The 22,241-nt window shown below is 41.6% G+C and overlaps 1 protein-coding gene across 6 annotated transcripts in view; it reads right to left on the bottom strand.

The window, feature by feature from the left end:
• Positions 1-22,241, bottom strand: part of LOC129836534 (E3 ubiquitin-protein ligase MARCHF8-like) — a 179,302-nt gene that overhangs the window by 14,532 nt on the left and 142,529 nt on the right. For 5 of the 6 annotated variants that reach the window (XM_055902849.1, XM_055902845.1, XM_055902846.1 and 2 more), the window contains 3 exons: positions 15,343-15,523; positions 7,964-8,099; positions 7,112-7,126 (listed from right to left, as the gene is read on the bottom strand). In XM_055902849.1, the coding sequence (XP_055758824.1) occupies positions 7,112-7,126; positions 7,964-8,099; positions 15,343-15,523 (332 nt within the window). The remainder of the gene's footprint in view (positions 1-7,111; positions 7,127-7,963; positions 8,100-15,342; positions 15,524-22,241) is intronic. The other variant, XM_055902847.1, reaches the window with a different exon arrangement.

The following is a 22,241-nucleotide window of genomic DNA, read 5'->3' on the forward strand; positions in this document are numbered from 1 at the left end:
CATCCCTGCTGAGTGCAGAATAACTGACAAATTTACGAACACTCAACGCCCGTTGAATATGGCCGGTGTCAGTAAACGTTAGCAAAAAAGCGTAATTAAATTGTTGCCAGCCGCACAGTTACAGTCACCAACGCTCTGGATAACATAAAAAACAGCCTAACCAGCTCTGTTAGGGCAAGTAAAATGGTCAGTGAGCTGTTCTCTCATTTGTGTGTGGAAGTAGCTAGCAAGCCAGCCAACATTAGCCAGTTAGTTTGGGTGTTGACTGCTGTTGTTAACCTCTCTTGGGTATGGGGCAGTATTTTGACGTCCGGATGAAAAGCGTGCCCAAAGTAAACTACCTGTTACTTAGGCCCAGAAGCTAGGATATGCATATAATTGGTAGATTTGGATAGAAAACACTCTAACGTTTCTAAAACTGTTAAATTTATATCTGTGAGTATAACAAAACTGATATGGCAGGAGAAACCCAGAGAACAAACCACCCCCCCCCCCAAAAAAATCAGCCTACCCCTATTTTCAATGGCTTTCACGTTTATTATAAGTCCCAGATTGCAGTTCCTAGGGCTTCCACTAGATGTCAACAGTCTTTAGAAAGAGTTTCAGGCTGGTTTTTGGAAAAATTAGCCAGAAATTGTAGTTTTTCTAGGTGGCTCCCATTTTGGCTGTTGTGGATCCAAGCGCGTGGAAGAGAGCGTGTTCTTTGGTATTTTTCTCCAGTAAATACAATAACGATTCTCCCTCTTAAATTGTATCATTTATTTACATATTAGGGTACCTAAGGTTTGATTATAAACGTTGTTTGACTTGTTTGGAAAAGCTTATTAGTAACGTTTGGGATTCATTTTGTATGCATTTTGATGGAAGGAAACTGGGTGTATTATTGACTGAAGCATGCCAGCTAAACTGAGTTTTTATGGATATAAAGAAGGACTATCGAATAAAAGGACCATTTGTCATGTAACTGGGACCTTTTGGAGTGCCAACAGAAGAAGTTTATCGAAGGTAAGGCATTTTTTATATCGCTATTTCTGACTTTCGTGTCGCACCTGCCTGGTCGAAATATGTTTTTCATGTGTTTGTATGCGGGGCGCTGTCCTCAGATAATCGCATGGTTTGCTTTCGCCGTAAAGCCTTTTTGAAATCTGACACAGCGGCTGGATTAACAAGAAGTTAAGCTTTATTTTGATCTATTACACCTGTGATTTTATGAAAGTTAAATATTTATAATACTACTGTCGTTTGAATTTCTTGCTCTGCAATTTCACCGGATGTTGGTGGGACGCTACAGCCCATAAGAAGTTTTAACCTGTTGAGGATGGGGGCGCTGTTGAGACTATTTATGCTAATCGTGTAATTTTTGAAACGGCTTCCCACAAAATCCTTGATCGTACAATATGCATATTATTATTATTATTGGATAGAAAACAGTCTATAGTTTCTATAGGAGTTGAAATTTTGTCTCTAAGTGGAACAGAGCCCATTCTACAGCAATTTCCCTGACATGGAGTCAGATTTCAGAAATTTTGGCCACTGTTCTGGAGTCAGTTAAAAGGGCACTGTTATTGCTATGACTATACGGACACTGCTTACGTCTTCCCCTGGATGCCTTTACGTGATGACGATTTCAATGGGGTCGATTGCGCGTTCACAGGCCCTATAAATAAAAAAACCCTGTAGGTAGGAGCTCCTTTGCAGCTGCGTAATGCGCGTGGAGGACATCGACCTGCTATTTTTCCAAGCGTTAGTTTAGCCTGTTATATTTTTCCGGTCATGTTTTTACTTGTTATAGGAGTTAAAAACATCATAAGGTAGTTAATTTAAAGCGTTTTATAGCAATTTATATCCGTTTAGTGCGATTTGGGGACATTTATTTCTTTAACGCTGTGAATAACTGGGCACGCTTTCAGTTCATCCCGAACGCAGTTGGCATTTCCACATGGCAAGAGGACAGCTTTCCACCAAAAGACGATTACTCCCAAGAAAGGATCCTTTGCCCAAGATACTGATGGAAGAACAGCTCAAAGTAGGACATTTTTATTATGATAAATCGTGTTTCTGTCGAAAAATTTTAGTGGCTTAGGACGCCATGTTTTTTGACGTAGCTTCGCTTGGCGCAAACTGTATTGAAAAGTAAGGATAAATTAAAAAATGTAATTCCGCAATTGTATTAAGAATTAAATTGTCTATCAATCCCTGTCCACCCTATATTTTTTTGTCACGTTTATGAGTATTTATGTATAAGAGTAGATCACTGTCTAAGTGGCGCAAGGACATTTTCTGACCAGCTGAGCTACATTTCACATTGTCTAACCATGATTTTGGTGGCTAAATATAAACATTTTCGATCAAACTCTATATGGATTGTGTAATATGATGTTACAGGAGTGTCATCTGAAGAATTCTGAGAAGGTTAGTGAAAAAATTAATATATTTTGGCGATGTTGACTTTTATCGCTCACTTTGGCTAGAATCAATGCTGGGCTGCTATGTGCTATGTGCTATGCTAATATAACGATTTATTGTGTTTTCGCTGTAAGACACTTAGAAAATCTGAAATATTGTCTGTATTCACAGGATCTGTGTCTTTCGATTCATGTATGCTGTGTATTTTTACGAAATGTTTGATGATTAGTAAGTAGGTAAACACGTTGCTCTAAGTAGTTTTTCTATTCCATTTGTGACGGTGGGTGCAATTGTAACCTATCCCATCTACCTGAAATATGCACTTTTTTCTAACAAAACCTATCCCATACCATAAATATGTTATCAGACTGTCATCTAATGAGTTTTTTTCTTGGTTAGGGGCTATAAATATCTTAGTTTAGCCGAATTGGTGATGGCTACTGGTGTTGGTGGACAAATAAAAGATGGTGGATTATGCTAATGTGTTTTTAGGTAATAGATGTACATCTTTACATATTGTGTCTTCCCTGTAAAACATTTTAAAAATCGGACATGTTGACTGGATTCACAAGATCTGTGTCTTTCATTAGCTGTATTGGACTTTAATGTGTGAAAGTTAAATATAAAAAAAAAAAAAAAAAATTGAATTTCGCGGCACTGGTTTTTCAGTGGGGGTGGGGGGGGAGTGCCGCTAGCGGCACACTCATCCTAGACAGGTTAAGACAGAACGCTCGGATCAACCCTACTCCTCGGCCAGAGCGTCCAGTGTGCACTCTGAATGCTCTGATAGCAAAACACTGAATTTATGAACGGACAATCTGACAACGCTCTGAGTTTCCAAATGCCCAGAGCACACTCTGGCACTCCAGTCTAAATTTTACGAAAACACCCATTGTATAAACCAGCCTTTAGTCTTGAAATCTTTGGTTGTTAAATACATAACCTCACATGTGAATCCTTAAAAAGGTGGGTGGGGCTAAAGCTTAAGAGGATGTGAACGATGCTTAATGGGTGTAGACAAAGAAGAGCTCTCCAGTAGGCACCAAAACATTGAAGGGCCATTTTCTGCCGGTCGTTCACATATAGAGGCCGACGTGCGGGTACCCTGTTGAAACCATGGCAACGAGTAAATAATCCGCCTCTACCCTCTGTTCTATTGGCAAATGTATAGAACAAACTGGACGAGCTCCGTTCGAGACTATCCTATCAACAGGACCCGAAGAACTGTAATATCCTATGTTTTTCGGAAACTTGGCAGAACAAGGACGTATAATACACTAGCTGGTTTTTCTATGCATCGGACAGAATGGCAGCATTGGGTAAGCTCAAGGGGGGTGATGTGTGTCTCTTTGCTAAAACAACCGCTGGTGGGTGATCTCTAATATTAAGGAAGTCTCAAGGTTCTGCTTGCCTGAAAACCTCATGAAAACCGTTGATGAGAAACTACACTGAACAAAAATATAAACACAAAATGTAAAATGTTGATACCATGTTTCATGAGCTGAAATAAAACATCCCAGAAATCTTCTACACGCACAAAAAGCGTATTTCTCTCAAATTTTGTGCACTCATTTGTTTACTTCCCTGTTAATGAGGATTTCTCCTTTGCCAAGATAATCCGTTTACCTGGCAGGTGTGGCATATCAAGAAGCCGATTAAACAGCATGATCATTACACAGGTGCACCTTGTGCTGGGGGCAATAAAAGACCACTCTAAAAGGCGCAGTTTTGTCACACAACACAATGCAACAGATGTCACAAGTTTTGAGGGAGCGTACAATTGGCATGCTGACTGCAGGAAAGTCCACCAGAGCTGTTGCAAGATAAGAAAATATGAATTTCTCTACCATAATGTTGTTTTAGAGAATGTGTCAGTTTGTCCAACTGACCTCACAACCACAGACCACGTGTATGGCGTTGTGTGAGTGAGCGGTTTGCTGTGTCAACGTTGTGAACAGAGTGCCCCATAATGGCGTTGGCGTTATGGTATGGGCAGGCATAAGCTACGGACAACGAACACATTTGCATTTTATTGATGGCAATTTGAATGCGCAGAGATATCGTGACGAGATCCTGAGGCCCATTTTCATGCCATTCATTTGCCACCATCACCTCATGTTTCAGTATGATAATGCATGGCACGATGTCACCCATTGAGCCTGTTTGGGATGCTCTGGATCGACGTGTACGACAGCGTGTTCCAGTTCCCGCCAATATCCAGCAACTTCGCAGAGCCATTAAAAAGGAGTGGGACATCATTCCACAGGCCACAATCAACAGCCACTCTATGCGAAGGAGGTATCGCGCTGCATGAGGCAAATGGTGGTCACAACAGACACTGACTGGATTTCTGATCCATGCCCCTACCTTTAAAACAAATAAGGTATTTGTGACCAACAGATCCATATCTGTATTCCCAGTCATGTGAAACGCATAGATTAGTGCCTAATGAATTGACTTCAATTGACTTCAATTGACTGATTTCCTTATATGAACTGTAACTTGGTAAAATTGTTGCGTTTATATTTTTGTTCAGTATACTTACAAAGAGAGTTTTATCTATATTTTTTGTAGCTGTCTATTTACCACCACAAACCGATGCTGACACTAAGACCGCACTCAACTGTGCAACTAGAGGTGAAAAAACTCTAGATAATCTTTACTCCACACACAGAGACGCATACAAATCTCTCCCTCGCCCTCCATTTGGCAAATCTGACCATAACGCTATCCTCCTGTTTACAAGCAAAAACTCAAACAGGAAGTACCAGTGACGCGCTCAATGCGGAAGTGGTCCGATGAAGCGGATGCTAAGCTAGAGGTCCGTTTCGCTAGCATTGAATATGGTCCGTTACAAATGGCAATCCAGCCGCGAGCTGCCTAGTGATACAAGCCTACCAGCTGAGCTAAATGCCTATCTATCTTTGTTTCATGGCAAGCAACACTGAACCATGCGTGAGAGCACCAGCTGTTCCGGATGACTGTGTGTTCACGCTCTCCGTGGCCGATGTGAGTAAGTTCTTTCTACAGGTTAACATTCACAAGGCCGCAGGGCCAGACGGATTACCAGGACACATACTCAGAGCATGCGTTGACCAGCTGGCAAGTGTCTTCACTGACATTTTCAACCGCTCCTTGACACAGTAGGTTTTTAGCAGACCACCATAGTCCCTGTGCCAAAGAACACCAAGGTACCTGTCTGAATGACTACCGCCTTGTTGCACACACATCTGTAGCCATGAAGTGCTTGAAAGGCTGGTCATGGCTCACATTAACACTATCATCCTGGACCCACTCCAATTCGCCTACCGCCCCAACAGATTCACAGATGAGGCCATCTCTATTGCACTAAACACTCCACTTTCACCTACGTGAGAATGCTGTTCATTGACTACAGCTCAGCGATCAACACCATAGTGCCCTCCAAGCTCATCACTAAGCCAAGGACACTGGTACTGAACAACTCCCTCTCTAACTGGATCCAGGACTTCCTGACGGGCCACCCCCAGATGGTGAGGATAGGCAACAACACATCCGCCATGCTGACCCTCAATACAGGGGCCCCTCGGGGGTGCATGCTTAGTCCCCTCCTGTACTCCCTGTTCACCCACGACTTCGTGGCCGCACACGACTCCAATACCATCATGATGTTTGCCGATGGCATGACAGTGGTAAGCCTGATCACCGACAACGATGAGACAGCCAATAGGGAGGATGTCAGAGACCTGGCAGTGTTGTGCCAGGACAACAACCTCTCCCTGAACGTCAGCAAGACAAAGGAGCTGATCATGGACTACAGGAAATGAAGGCCCGAGCACGCCCCCATTCACATTGACAGGGATATAGTGGAGCGGGTCGAAAGCTTCAAGTTCCTCGATGTACACATCACTAAGGATCCATCATGGTCCAAACACACTAACACAGTAATTAACAGGGCACGACAACGCCTCTTCCCCCTCAAGAGGCTGAAAAGATTTGGCATGGGTCTTCAGATCCTCAAAACGTTCTACAGCTGCACCATTGAGAGCATCTTGACTGGCTAGATCACAGTTTGGTATGGCAACTATTTGGCATCTGACGCAAGGCGCTACAGAGGGTAGTGTGGACTGCCACCCAGTACCTCTATACCAGGCAATGTCAGAAAAAGGCCCTTAAAATAGTAATAGACTCCAGCCACCATAGACTGCACCAAGTCTGGAACCAACAGGACCCTGAACAGCTTCTACCCCCAAGCCATAAGACTGCTAAATAGTTTGTTAAATAGTTAACCAAATACTGTAGCTTCCCGGACTGTCTGCATTGACCTGTTTTGCACTAACTTTTGTTGACTCATCACACACGCTGCTGCTACTGTTTATTATCTGTCACTTTATTCCTAGTTATATGTACATATCTATCTCAATTACCTCATACCCCTTCACATCGACTCAGTACTGGTACCCCTGGCATATAGCCATATTATCGGTACTCATTGTGTATCTATTATTACTTGATTTACTTTTCTATTATTTCTCTATTTTCTCTTTATCTGTATTGTTGGGAAAGGCTCGTGAGTAAGCATTTCACTATTAGTCTACACATGTTGTTTACGAAGCATGTGACAAATAAAAGGTGATTTGAAATGAGAGAAAGACCTACACACCAGAGCCCAGTCTCACAGGAAATGACATAAAACAGGGTTAAAGGTCAAAGGTGAAAAATTTACCTGGGATTCTTCCGGCTGCATGGGTGAAGAGATTGTCATTACAATGTATTACCAGTGACAGAGAGAAAGAGAGAGAGAAAGAGAGAGAGAGAACAGATGATTGAATGTACACTATACAGTATAACTCAGTTTAACATGCCCGTATACACCCTAGTCAAACACGTGAAAACAGATGGTGGTTCTCTCTCTCCCATCCTTTCTCCTTTTTCAAATTGAACCTTTATTTAACTAGGCAAGTCAGTTAAGAACAAATTCTTATTTACAATGATGGCCTAGGAACAGTGGGTTAATTGCCTCGGGCAGAACGACAGATTTTTACCTTGTCAGCTTGGGGATTCGATCTAGCAATCTTTCGGTTACTGGCCCAACACTCTAACCACTTGGCTACCTGCCACTCCTTAGCAGTACAATAACATCTTAACAGACCCAGAAGAAACGTCCTAATTGTCTTGCGCCATGCTTAGAGTACTAGCTGCCAAATGACTTGATGTAAGAAGACAGTGAAAGAGATACACTGGCCTGTTGTTATGGATGGGTACTAACTATTATAACGATCAGAGCAGAAACACAACATGTCAATCTGTGTGAACGGACATGACCCGAGAGAGTGTGTGTATGTGTGTGTATGTGTCATGTTGAACTGTACTAGAATTGTGTATTGTGTTTTTGCCGTCACTGTATTGAGTGATGGGTGTTGTGGTGCTTTTGGCTTGCACTGTCCATGCTGAGGGGTGTGTGGCTGTTCTAAGGTGTGAAGTGGTGTTTTTAGCATGCAGTGATAGAATTGAAGAGTATGTGGTATGCAGCGTCCATGCTGAAGGGTGTTGTGGTGGTTTTGGTGACTGTGCTAACCTGCTTTGATCTCGTCTGCAGTGCGGTCGATGAGCACGTAGAGGGACCACACCACGCAGGTGATGGCGATGACATGGAACGTCACAGAACAAATGATCTTCCTCCTCTCGCTAGATGTCATCTGGAGCTTCTCCCACTGAGAGAGAGAGAGAGAGATAGAGAGAGAGAGAGAGAGAGAGAGAGAGAGAGAGAGAGAGAGAGCATGAGAGAGAGAGACAGAGACAGAGAGAGAGAGCATGAGAGAGAGAGAGAGAGAGCATGAGAGAGAGAGAGAGAGCGAGACAGAGAGAGAGAGAGCATGAGAGAGAGAGAGAGAGAGAGAGAGAGAGAGAGAGAGAGAGAGAGAGAGAGAGAGAGAGAGAGAGAGAGAGAGAGAGAGAGCATGAGAGAGAGCATGAGAGAAACAAAAGAGATCAAGTCAGACCCACACATAAACACACGCTCAAAGACTCCATTGTGTTCTTTTGGACAGGGTTTGGGCGATTGACTATCAATGGACTTTTGCAGTCTGGCAAAAAATGCCCTCTTCAGAAGCTGCTTAAACTGAGTGCTAAATATTTGATGGCCATCATTCAGTAAGTGTAATGTGGATCATTCAGTTACACACTGTTTCTGGTTAACAATTTATCAGCTGTCCAGTACCACTCAACCACATCGTTAGACCTCTCATAGATCCAACACCCAGGAGGGTTTCTTTATTGATCCATGAAACCCATTGAAATCAAATACATATTGGTACATTACACATCTGAATATCTGATACAATCTCTCGATAACCTTCATAGATGTTGACATGCTTTGAAATCCTTTAGAACAAGCATGAAATGAAAGGCCAATGGCCACAATGTATTCTTCAGCTTTCTGGTATTGATTTGATGAAAAAGAAGGAAAGGGAGAGCTGAGAGGGATGACTGAATGGGGAACAGGGAGAGGAGCACTCTGCCCATCCAATCTTCTTTGGCAGAGAGGGGGTATAAGATAAGTGTGTGTGTGTGTGTGTGTGTGTGTGTGTGTGTGTGTGTGTGTGTGTGTGTGTGTGTGTGTGTGTGTGTGTGTGTGTGTGTGTGTGTGTGTTTAACTATTCTTGTGGGGAAGTCATTTGACCATCTGGGGACATGTTGTTGGTCCCCATGATCTCTAGGGGTTTTAGGGTTAAAGTTAGAAGTAGTGTTAGGGTTAGAATTACATTAAGGGTTAGGAGCTAGGGTTAGTTTTAGGGTTAGTTTTAGTTTTAGGGTTAGGTTTAGGGTTAGGTTTAGGAGCTAAGGTTTGGTTTAGGGTTAGTTTTAGGGTTAGGTTTAGGGTTAGGTTTAGGAGCTAAGGTTAGGTTTAGGGTTAGTTTTAGGGTTAGGTTTAGGAGCTAAGGTTAGGTTTAGGGTTAGGTTTTTGGGTTAAGTTTAGGGTTAAGGTTATGTTTAAGAGGGTTTCTGTTTATGCTGGTATTAAAAACCTTGGGTTGCACAGGCCTATTGCAACTTTCTGCCCGGTTTCTATATTGTAACCTCAGACCGGTCTGGAGAGGGTGGGAGAACATGAAAGGCATTAAGGTTAGGGTGAGAGTACGGGTTAGGGTTAGGGGTTAGGGAAAAAATGATTTTGAATGGGACTGATTTGGTGTGTCCCCACAAGGTCAGCTGTACAAGACTGTGTGTGTGTGTGTGTGTCGCTCAACGGGGACTTGGGACTATTAACAGAATGGCCTTTATTTAAGTGCTTTTGTTCAATTAATCGACAGTGAAATAATTTGTATTAAAATGCTGAATCTGGAAGCAATGAAGACTGTTCCATGCCTGAAACAAGAGTGCATCATGTCAAAACCACTCGAAACCAAACCTCCAAATTCTCCACTGAAATCTTCTTCAAAGCCTTAAACCCCATGTCATGCTACTCTTATCAGTATTAGAGAATTAAAACAGCTTTCTGTCATGTCAGTGTCTTCAAGTGGGGGTCACATCTGAATTTTCAGGTCACAGTCATCTCTGGGAGTGCAGAACTAGAATAGAATGAGTGTATTGCGAGCGCGTGCACACACACACACACACACACACACACACACACACACACACACACACACACACACACACACACACACACACACACACACACACACACACACACACACACACACACACACAAACACACACACACTGTTTTCCACAAGCACACGGAGTAGCCAGCCAAACAAGCCAGGATCCCCCGGGCTGAACAAGCTCCATTTTGGTGGCCTCTGGAACATTCTAATGCCTTGATTCCATCCGAAACACACAGAGAAATTATTCAATACTTTATTGAGTTTACTGCCCAGATTGGAACAATTTGTTGTGGTATTGTGTTTACAATTTAAATGACTGAAAATGTATGAATTCAGTGTATTGTTTGTTTTTTGAGATCCAGTACCATCTAGTCCTAGGCCTATATGATCAGGACATTTAACCTGTCTTCTCTTGAGATTAAACTATTTTACTGCAAGATATGAATTGCCACAATTATGTTTGTTCTTCAAATTATGTATTTTATTAAAACAGAAAAAATAAGTAAATTGCTCAAATTTCCACCCCCTTAAAAATGTAAGGTTACATTTTAAAATCAAACAAATTGTGTGATGGGCACATTTTCAAATGAAAAAAAATGGGTCTCTACAATAAACATAACAGATGCTGAATGAAGTTCTGGGTCTATACGTGTTAAGAGACGAGATAGAACAGGTCAACTAGTGAAAGAATTTCAATAAGTGTTCGCAACTCTGTTTGTGAATTGCAGTATGTTATTTATTCTAAAGAAATCTCTTGTTTGCAACTGACCCACATATTTCTTCTTAAACAATCTTGTAAGAGTCCGGTGACTTGCACAGGCTTCAAGCTTCCTTTTAAGAGGCATTTTCTCAGCTATCTGCAATACAGGTATGACTGAAGAATGAAGCAGGTGTTAAACATGGGCTTTGCTACACAGAACAGTCAACTAGTCCATTGTCAACACTTTGACTAAATCAGTAGACATAGATCAATATCTTTGAAAATACCATATAAGTATCATTAGCATTTAAAACAATTCAATCCGTATTCTTTGATCATATTTTGGACCACTAGTCTACCTATTGTTTCTGCAGTGAGGAGGATTCACCGTCTTCATCGAATGTTTTCATTATTTATCTGAAGATAATCGCCAAAAAGCCTACCAGTATGCAAATGTATGTCTCTCTTACCGATGCGATTGGGTAGGCTACTGACCAGTCGATAACTTTAACCTGTTTGGGCTGCAGGGGCAGTATTGAGTAGCCGGATAAAAGGTGCCCATTTCAAACGGCCTCGTACTCAATTCTTGCTTGTACAATATGCATATTATTATTACTATTGGATAGAAAACACTCTCTAGTTTCTAAAACCGTTTGAATTATATCTGTGAGTAAAACAGAACTCCTTTTGCAGCAAACTTCCTGACAGGAAGTGGAAAATCTGAAATCGATGCTCTCTTCTAGGGGCTGCCTATTAAAGTCCTTGATATTTAAAAGTTTAGATGCACTTCATACGTCTTCCACTAGATGTCGACAAGGAGTGAGAGAAGAAATTGAGTGTGTAACTTGATCTGGACTCGAATCATAGCTCTTGGCATGACGTGACCCCAGTTTCCTGTTTTCTGGAGAGCGCGAGCAGGGACCTGGATTTGCCTTCTGATAAGCTGCCATTATGGACGACTAATATCTCCGGCTTTAATTTTATTTGATACATGTGACAATATCATCGTAAAGTATGTTTTTTCAATATAGTTTAATCAGATGATTGAATTTTTTTTGTTTTGCTGTGTTCCGTTCTCTTCCGTTTGTTGACATGGAGAGATTCGTGCCACTTGGCAAGTGTGCTTGCTAAATCGAGAGGGAAAAAGGCCGTTCTAAATCCAAAAAACGATTGTTCCCGACAAAGGACCCCTTGTACAACATTCTGATGAAAGATCAGCAAAAGTAGGACCCATTTTATAATGCTATTTCATATATCTGTCGTACATGTGAACTAGTCGTTTGCGCCCAGAGTTTGGGTACTCTCTCGCTATACCTAAGCTGGATGTCGTAATTAAGTTATTTTTAGAATTCTAACATGGCGATTGCATTAAGAACTAGTGTATCTATCATTTCCTATACAACATGTATTTTTTAGTTATGTTTATGAATAGCTATTTGGTCAGAATATGTGTGTCAGAAAAAGTGTCAGAAAAATATCCGGACGTTGTGGGAAAAAGATGCTACCTTAGCACAATGTATAACCACTGATTTCAGCTCTAAATATGCACATTTTCGAACAAAACATAAGTGTATGTATAACCTGATGTTATAGGACCGTCATCTGATGAAGCTTATCAAGGTTAGTCAAAAATTATATATCTTTTGCTGGTTTGATACGATCGCTAACTTTTGCTGCTGGGGAATGGCTTGTGTTTCTGGCTATTGTGGTAAGCTAATATAACGCTATATTGTGTTTTTGCTGTAAAACACTTAAGAAATCGGAAATATTGGCTGGAATCACAAGATGCCTGTCTTTCATTTGCTGTACACTATGTATTTTTCAGAAATGTTTTATGATGAGTATTTAGGTATTTGACGTTGGTGTCTGTAATTATTCTGGCTGCTTTCGGTCCAATTTCTGATTGTAGCTGCAATGTAAACTATGATTTATTGTCACGTTCCTGACCTGTTTTCTGTTAGTTTTATGTGTTAGTTGGTCAGGACGTGAGTTTGGGTGGGCATTCTATGTTTTCTGTTTCTGTGTTGGTTTATTGGGTTGCCTGGTATGGCTCTTAATTAGAGGCAGGTGTTTGGCGTTCCTCTAATTAACCTGTTGGGGATGGGGGCGCTGTTTAGACTATTTATGCTAATTTGGCTAATTTTTGAAACGGCTTCCCACAAAATCCTTGATCGTACAATATGCATATTATTATTATTATTGGATAGAAAACAGTCTATAGTTTCTATAGGAGTTGAAATTTTGTCTCTAAGTGGAACAGAGCCCATTCTACAGCAATTTCCCTGACATGGATTCAGATTTCAGAAATGTTGGCCACTGTTCTGAAGTCAGTTAAAACGGCACTGATTTTGCTATGACTATACGGACACTTCTTACGTCTTCCCCTGGATGCCTTTACGTGATGACGATTCCAATGGGGTCGATTGCGCGTTCACAGGCACTACAAATGAAAAAACCCTGTAGCTAGCAAGTCTTTTCTTGCTGCGTAACGCGCGTGGAGAACACCGACCCTCTCCTGTTCCAAGCGTTAGTTTAGCCTGTTATATTTCTCCGGTCATCTTTTCACTCGTTATAGGAGTTAAAAACATCATAAGGTAGTTAATTTAAAGCGTTTTATAGCAATTTATATCCGTTTAGTGCGATTTTGGGACATTTATTTCTTTAACGCTGTGAATAGGTGGGCACGCTTTCAGTTCATCCCGAACGCAGTTGGCATTTTCACATGGCAAGAGGACAGCTTTCCACCAAAAGACGATTCCTCCCAAGAAAGGATCCTTTGCCCAAGATACTGATGGAAGAACAGCTCAAGGTAGGACATTTTTATTATGATAAATCGTGTTTCTGTCGAAACATTTTAGTGGCTTAGGACGCCATGTTTTTTGACGTAGCTTCGCTTGGCGCAAACTGTATTGAAAAGTAAGGATAAATTAAAAAATGTAATAACGCAATTGTATTAAGAATTAAATTGTCTATCAATCCCTGTCCACCCTATATTTTTTAGTCACGTTTATGAGTATTTATGTATAAGAGTAGATCACTGTCTAAGTGGCGCAAGGACTTTTTCTTTACCAGCTTGTCTACATTTCACATTGTCTAACCATGATTTTGGTGGCTAAATATAAACATTTTCGATCAAACTGTATATGCATGTTGTAATGTGATGTTACAGGAGTGTCATCGGAAGAATTCACTTTGGCTAGAATCAATGCTGGGCTGCTAATTGCTATGTGCTAAGCTAATATAACGATTTATTGTGTTTTCGCTGTAAGACACTTAGAAAATCTGAAATATTGTCTGTATTCACAGGATCTGTGTCTTTCGATTCGTGTATGCTGTGTATTTTTACGAAATGTTTGATGATTAGTAAGTAGGTAAACAAGTAGTTTTTGCTCTAAGTAGTTTAGAGCGTGTCCTTAGCCCATGGTCCTTCTCCGTTAAATACCTGCTCCCAACTCCACAAGTCCTGTATACTCTCCCGTTGCTCGACATTACGCTGCTTGGTTCTGGATTGGTGGGTGGTTCTGTAACGGTAATCCTCCTCCTCTTCATCAGAAGAGGAGGAGTAGTGATCGAACCAAGGCGCAGCGTAGTGAAATGACATGATTTATTGAACACGACGGAAAAAACAAACTAAACTTGCCTAAACTAACAAAACAAATAAACGATGCAGACAGACCTGAACGACGAACTTACATATAACGTGAAGAACGCAATGAACAGGAACAGACTACATAAAACGAACAAACCGCAAACAGTCCCGTATGGTGCAAACACATACACAGACACAGGAGACAACCACCCACAACGAACACTGTGAAAACGCCTACCTAAATATGACTCTTAACATCACTGTCTGGCAAGTCCTGATGGACTGGCAAGTCCTGACGCAATACCATGGACATACAGTATAACTACGTTATATGATTTATGAATGGCAAGGATACATGAGATTGACTTCATTCTGTCAGTTTGACACTATGTATAAACTAGTCAAGCTTGCTGTTCGTCAATCAAATCATAGTAAGCCTACGTGCCAGCACTTCATGGCTGCATATCAAACACGCAAAAGAAAATAAATCAGTGTTCCAGAAAACAATAGGCTGAGTGGATTTCGACTCATCGTTACCACATTGTATGGGACGTGCAAATTGACTCACTAATTGACTCATATAGATGATGAAGGAGCAGCATCCTTTCTCCTCCGTGTAAAGAAATTTGACCACAGCGTACACAACACACACACACAGGTACCAGGAGGCGGGACAGACAGCAGACTGTCAAACCAGCAGTGTTTCCCTGTCATCACTCACTTTGTGAATGACAGGCACCTGTCCAATGAATAGATCGCTAGAAGATGCATTTAATTCATTATAGTGGGAGAGGGCTTGGCTGACGTTTTTTCTGACTTGCGAAGGGTAAAAAGTTGCCTAGTTAATTTAAGTGAAAAAATACCCAGCTGAAAATGAGTGTGCAACCGGCTATATACTGTAGCCAACAGCTGATGCTAGTCGAAAACACTGCGCGCGCACACACACACACACACACACACACACACACACACACACACACACACACACACACACACACACACACACACACACACACACACACACACACACACACACACACACAATCCGTCTGTCTCACCTTGCGCAGGGGTTTCAGCTTGGTCTGCATGATGAACTGGTACTTGCAGAGTTCACAGCAACGTGTATCTGAGGACTTGATCCACTGCTGCAGGCAGGCCTGGTGGACGAAGCGCAGGCTGCCCGTACAGTGGCACGGTGTTATCAACGGGCTCTCATCATCTCCTTCACAGTGACAGATCCTACAGAGAGAGACACAGACACACAGGGTCAGTTACAGACACAGATAAGTAGACCATAGCAGATACACAGCTATTGGGGCGGCAGGTAGCCTAGTGGTTAGAACGTTGGGCCAGTAACCGAAAGGTTGCTGGATCGAATCCCCGAGCTGACAAAGTAAAAATCTGTCATTCTGCCCCTGAACAAGGCAGTTGTTCAACCCACTGTTCCCTGGTAGGCCATCATTATAAATAAGAACTTGTTCTTAACTGACTTAAATAAAGGTTCAATAAAAAATATATATACAGTGCCTTCAGAAAGTATTCATACACACCCCTTGACTTACTCCACAGTTTGTTGTTACAGCCTATAGAAAGTTACTGATAGGGTTATTACCTCCAGACTGTTAATAATACAGAGTTATTACCTCCAGACAGTTATTACTCCCAGACAGTTACTGAAAGTTATTACCTCCAGACTGTTAATAATACAGAGTTATTACCTCCAGACAGTTATTACCTCCAGACAGTTAATGATAAAGTTATTACCTCCAGATAGTTACTGATACAGAGTTATTACCTCCAGACTGTCACTGATACAGAGTTATTACCTCCAGACAGTTACTGGTAGAGTTATTACCTCCAGACTGTTACTGATACAGAGTTATTACCTCCAGACAGTTATTACTCCCAGACAGTTACTGAAAGTTATTACCTCCGACAGTTACTGATACAGAGTTATTACCTCCAGACAGTTATTACTCCCAGACAGTTACTGAAAGTTATTACCTCCGACAGTTACTGATACAGAGTTATTACCTCCAGACAGTTATTACTCCCAGACAGTTACTGAAAGTTATTACCTCCGACAGTTACTGATACAGAGTTATTACCTCCAGACTGTTACTGATACAGAGTTATTACCTCCAGACAGTTACTGGTAGAGTTATTACCTCCAGACAGTTACTGGTAGGGTTATTACCTCCAGACAGTTACTGATACAGAGTTATTACCTCCAGGCAGTTATTACTCCCGGACAGTTACTGATAGAGTTATTACTTCCAGGCAGTTAATGATACAGCGTTATTACCTCCAGACAGTTACTGATACAGAGTTATTACCTCCAGACAGTTACTACTCCCAGACAGTTACTGATACAGAGTTATTACCTCCAGACAGTTATTACTCCCAGACAGTTACTGATATAGTTATTACTTCCAGGCAGTTAATGATACAGCGTTATTACCTCCAGACAGTTACTGATACAGAGTTATTACCTCCAGACAGTTACTACTCCCAGACAGTTACTGATACAGAGTTATTACCTCCAGACAGTTATTACTCCCAGACAGTTACTGATATAGTTATTACTTCCAGGCAGTTACTGATACAGAGTTATTACCTCCAGACAGTATTAACAAATTCCCATAAAGGAGATCAGAGTTTATATCAGACAGAAATACTGATCACATCAGAACTGATAACACAACACAGAGATAGTCTATCACAGGAGGCTGGTGAGGGGAGGATGGCAATTAATAATGGCTGGAATTAATTGGAATCAAAATATGTGTTTGATGTGTTTTATACTGTTAAGTACACTCCATTCCAGCCATTACTATGAGCCCGTCCTCCTGCCCATATGGCATCCAATAGGCCCTGGTCAAAAGGAGTGCACTATATACGGAATAAGGTGATATTTGGGACGCATCCATTAGAGTAGACATAGAATGACACAGATAGTTTGTTACAGTATGGCTTATAAATAGAACAAGGTATTTTACCACAGCAGCATTCACCGTTGGAGGGCATGAGATCACTACAGTGACTCTTTATACACACACACACACACACACACACACACACACACACACACACACACACACACACACACACACACACACACACACACACACACACACACACACACACACACACACACACACACACACACACACACACACACACACACACACACACACACACACACCTCTATTGAGTATTCTGAGCATGCACACACCATAAATGAAAGATATATTTCAGGGAATCAATCAGATCTGTAACATCGCTCCTATTCTCAAGCAGGAAGTTGGAAGGAGAAAATCGATGGAGAGAGAGAAAGAGAGAAAGAGAGAGAGAGAAATAGAGATAGAGAGGGATAGTATGAGAGAGAAAGAGAGAGAGGGAAAGAGGGAGAGAGAGAAGTAGAGAGGAGAGAGAGAGTGTGAGGGAGAGGGAGAGGGAGAGGGAGAGGATGAGAAAGAGAGAGAAAGAGAAAGAGAGACAGAGAAAGAGAGAGAGAGAGAGAGAGAGAGAGAGAGAGAGAGAGAGAGAGAGAGAGAGAGAGAGAGAGAGAGAGAGAGAGAGAGAGAGAGAAATAGAGGGGAGAAAGAGGGAGAGCGTGAGAGGGAGGAGGGTGGGATTAGAGTTGCTGTTGAAAATGCAGAGTAACCTGTAAAGGCAACGCTGAGGTCAATACTCTCAGAACACACACACACACACACACACACACACACACACACACACACACACACACACACACACACACACACACACACACACATACCCTCTCCCTATACACACACATACCCTCTCCCTGTACACACACATACCCTCTCCCTATACACACACATCCTCTCCCTATACACACACACACCCTCTCCCTATCCACACACACACCCTCTCCCTATACACACACACACCTTCTCCCTATACACACACACACCCTCTCCCTATACACACACGCACATCTAGGTTGAGTCGGGGAGGTAGGTGTGATTAAATGACAACATAAAGAAAGGAGGAGGGAAAACAGAACAGCATTATGATTTCCTCAAAAACAGACTGAGGAGAGAGGCGTGGAGGGATGGAGGAGGGAGAGAGAGGAGGTTGTTCTTAGTGGTTATGGCTGGGGAGGAGAAGAGGAGAGAGTGGGATGGAGGGAGAGAGAGGAGGTAGTTCTTAGTGATTATGGCTGGGGAGGAGAAGAGGAGAGAGTGGGATGGAGGGAGAGAGAGGAGGTAGTTCTTAGTGATTATGGCTGGGGAGGAGAAGAGGAGAGAGGCGTGGAGGGAGAGTGTGTGTGGTGTTTGTTTGCGGCTCTGCAATTCACTCAGAAACATGTACCTGTCACGGCCGTCAAAAGAATGGGACCAAAGTGCAGCGTGGTGAACGAACATATTCCTTTTATTTTTAGAAAATGACGCCAACAAAACAACAAACGAAGAAAACAACCATGAAGCTTACAGGGCTAAGTGCCACTAACAAAGTTAACTACCCACACCGAAAGGAGGGAAAAAGGGCTACCTAAGTATGGTTCCCAATCAGAGAAGACGATAGACAGCTTTCCCTGATTGAGAACCATACCCGGCCAAAACATAGAAATAAAGAAACATAGAAAACAAAACATAGAATGCCCACCCCAAATCACACCCTGACCAAACCAAATAGAGACATAAAAAGGCTCTCTAAGGTCAGGGCGTGACAGTACCATATAAGACTGACTCCATAACGGTAGTCATAAAGCATGATACATTTATAATAGTATTCAGATAGTGTGTGAGATGATGTCTTACCAGACTGTTGAGTGGGGACAAAATTGGTGAAAATAGACTAGCATGTGATGCACTGCTGGCTGGGAATATGATAGAAACAGGGATTCAATTTGCCTTGCTTCGTCAGCCAGAACACACCTTGTTGAGCAGAGATAGTGAGATGGTAAGTGCCATGGACGCTAGCAGAGCATCTCAACATGAAACGCATTCAAATGCCAGCGGGAAACATGATGTAAACAGGATGATTATTCCTAATCCCTCTCTCGCACTCTGTATGTATATTTCATCATCTATCTGTCTTTAAACTTGGCGCCCGGCAAACATACACGTTTCCTGTTTTAATTCAGACCTGTCATGAACGAGCATTATAATTTCTGTATAATTTGGAAGTATTGGAATTAGGACAAGACAGTATCTAAAGGAAATACTGTAGCAATAGTGAACTTGATCAAATGTATTTGGAGGTGTTTGCAGAAATGTTTTATTTTGCAGTGACATTTGTTGTATCTGCCCCCAGGGCACACACTGGTTGAATCAACTATGCTTTCACATAATTTCAATGAAATTATATTGAACCAACGTGGAATAGACGTTAATTTGAAGTCTTTGCCCAGCGGGTGACCATTTCTAAAAGTATTTTTTTGGGTGCAAATTGTTGTGGACCAGTCCGATGTGGATGGTCATTTGTTGTATGGCTACTTTGGGAATATTAACTAATCATGGCCAGAAAATGTGAGGAATTTATTCTGCAATGGTTATGAAGAACACCTGCTCTTTCCATGACAGACTGACCAGGTGAATCCAGGTGAAAGCTATGATCCCTTATTGATGTCACTTGTTAAATCCACCTCAAATCAGTGGAGATGAAGGGGAGGAGACAGGTTAAAGAAAGAATCTTAAGCCTTCAGACAATTGAGACATGGATTGTGTATGTGCCGTTCAGATGGTGAATGGGCAAGACAAAAGAAGTGCCTTTGAACGGGGTATGGTAATAGGTGCCAGGCACAACGGTTTGTGTCAAGAACTAAAACACTGCTGGGTTTTTCACTCAACATTCCCGTTTGTATCAAGAACGGCCAGCCAACTTGACACAACTGTGGAAAGCATTGGAGTCAACATGGGCCAGCGTCTCTGTGGAACCCTTTCAACACCTTGCAGAGTCCATGCCCTGATGAATAGAGGTTGTTCAATTTAATATTAGGAAGGTGTTCCTAATGTTTTTTACACTCAGTATATATTTCCCATTTGCACAAGTCTACTACTAGTCGACTATTGCCTTCTTGTAATGCAAGACTTCAACCCCTAGAAACGGTTTGTACGCATGATCTAATGTTTAAGGGAGGATAAGCACATTCTCACCTCAATTTCAGTTTTTATAAATGCCAACTTTTGCGTGAAAAATGTAGCATATGCATGTTTTAGAACACAACGTTCATAGATGAGGCCCCTGATGTCAATCGCATCTAAAGCTCTCCTCTGTTCCTCCTCTCTTCCTCCCTCGTACACTCTGATCACACAGTCAACATCCAATAAGCAGTTAAATAACTTTCTCCTCTCCACTGTGTTTAATAATATAATACCATTGTTTCAATGGAAAAACCTTCCCAGTTTTCTCTGCTCTGAGTGGTACGTCCGTACAAGTCAGCATTGATCTATAATATCTCGTTTCCATTGGCAACACATTTGCGCTGGCTCGATTTCTAATCATTGCCTCTTGTTCAGATTCAAGCCGAACCGGGGAGAGCCACTCCAATAATGTGTCAGAAAGACTGTTGCATTAGGCTAGCAGCCAGGACAGAGTAGAGCAGAATGAACAGAGTGGGTGGCAAGTAATAATATAATAGCTATATCTAGGAAAACCAAAGTTCCAAAGGCCGGGCCTAATATAGTGTATAAGAGGTCATACAAGAAGTTTAGTGGTGATTCATATGTTGATGATGTAAAGAAAATGTGCTGGTCTGTGGTGTGTATAGAGGAGCTGCACTTGACACATTTATGAAACTACTTATTCCAGTTACTAATAAGCATGCACTCATTAAGAAAATGACTGTAAAAACTGTAAAATCCCATTGGATTGATGAGGGATTAAAAAGTTGTATGGTTGAGAGGGAAAAGGCAAAAGGTATGGCAATTAAATCTGTCAGCCTAACTGACTGGCAAACGTACTGCAGATTAAGAAATCATGTGACTAAACTAAATTAAAAGAAACTACACTACGAAACAAAGATAAATTATATAAAGAAATATAGTAAAAAGCTTTGGGGCACCTTAAAACTTCTTTGGGGTACCCCCCCCCTTCTTCTCAATTTCCGCCTAAAGACATACCCTAATCTAACTGCCTGTAGCTCAGGCACAGAATCAAGTATATGCATATTCTTGGTATCATTTGAAATGAAACACTCTGAATTTTGTGGAAATGTGAATTAAATGTAGGAGAATATAACACAATAGATCTGGTAGAAGAAAATACAAGGAAATAAACATACGTTTTCAGTTTTTTATTGTTGCTGCATCATCTTTCAAATGACCAAGAACAGCCAAACATACAGATAGGATGCTGTGGATGATTTAAATGAAGAACATAAGATGGCAACAATAGCTGAGCAAAGTTTTAGACAGATAACTTCAAAAATGAGCAAGCTACATGACATTGAGTTTGAAGTCACCCAGGTGTCCCACACAAATGTACCCAAGTGGCCGAATTGGTACAGTGATACAATTTGAAGGAAATAACTATGTACAAAATACATAAATGCTATTCTAACACACCCCCCAAAAATAAATATATATGAAAAAATATATAATAATAATAATAAAAAATAATAAACAAACAAATAACAAGGGTAACTATTTACACATTTTCTATTTACAACATTGTACATTTTATAAATAGATAAATATTGTGAAGACCCTCAGCCCTCAGTCCTGGTGCCATGGCCCATAGCAATCTCTTTCTGCTGTAAAGCAGAGGCTTACTGAACAGGTGGTGCAGGTGATGGGGCATTTCCTGTGACAAAGGGCACAACGTCGCCTCCCCACTGTGCCCTTTTTGCCCTGAGGCACATTCATGCCTTCAGAGATGAATCTGGACAGGTGAACACCACTGGTTGACGGAGAAGAAGGTGCTGCAGTGGACTTTCCTGGATGAGCAGCTCCCTGAAGGCTAGCTGTAAGATGGGGGGCTGTCT

The sequence above is a fragment of the Salvelinus fontinalis genome, chromosome 37 (genome assembly GCF_029448725.1).
Source record: "Salvelinus fontinalis isolate EN_2023a chromosome 37, ASM2944872v1, whole genome shotgun sequence".
In the NCBI taxonomy this organism is placed as follows: domain Eukaryota; kingdom Metazoa; phylum Chordata; class Actinopteri; order Salmoniformes; family Salmonidae; genus Salvelinus; species Salvelinus fontinalis.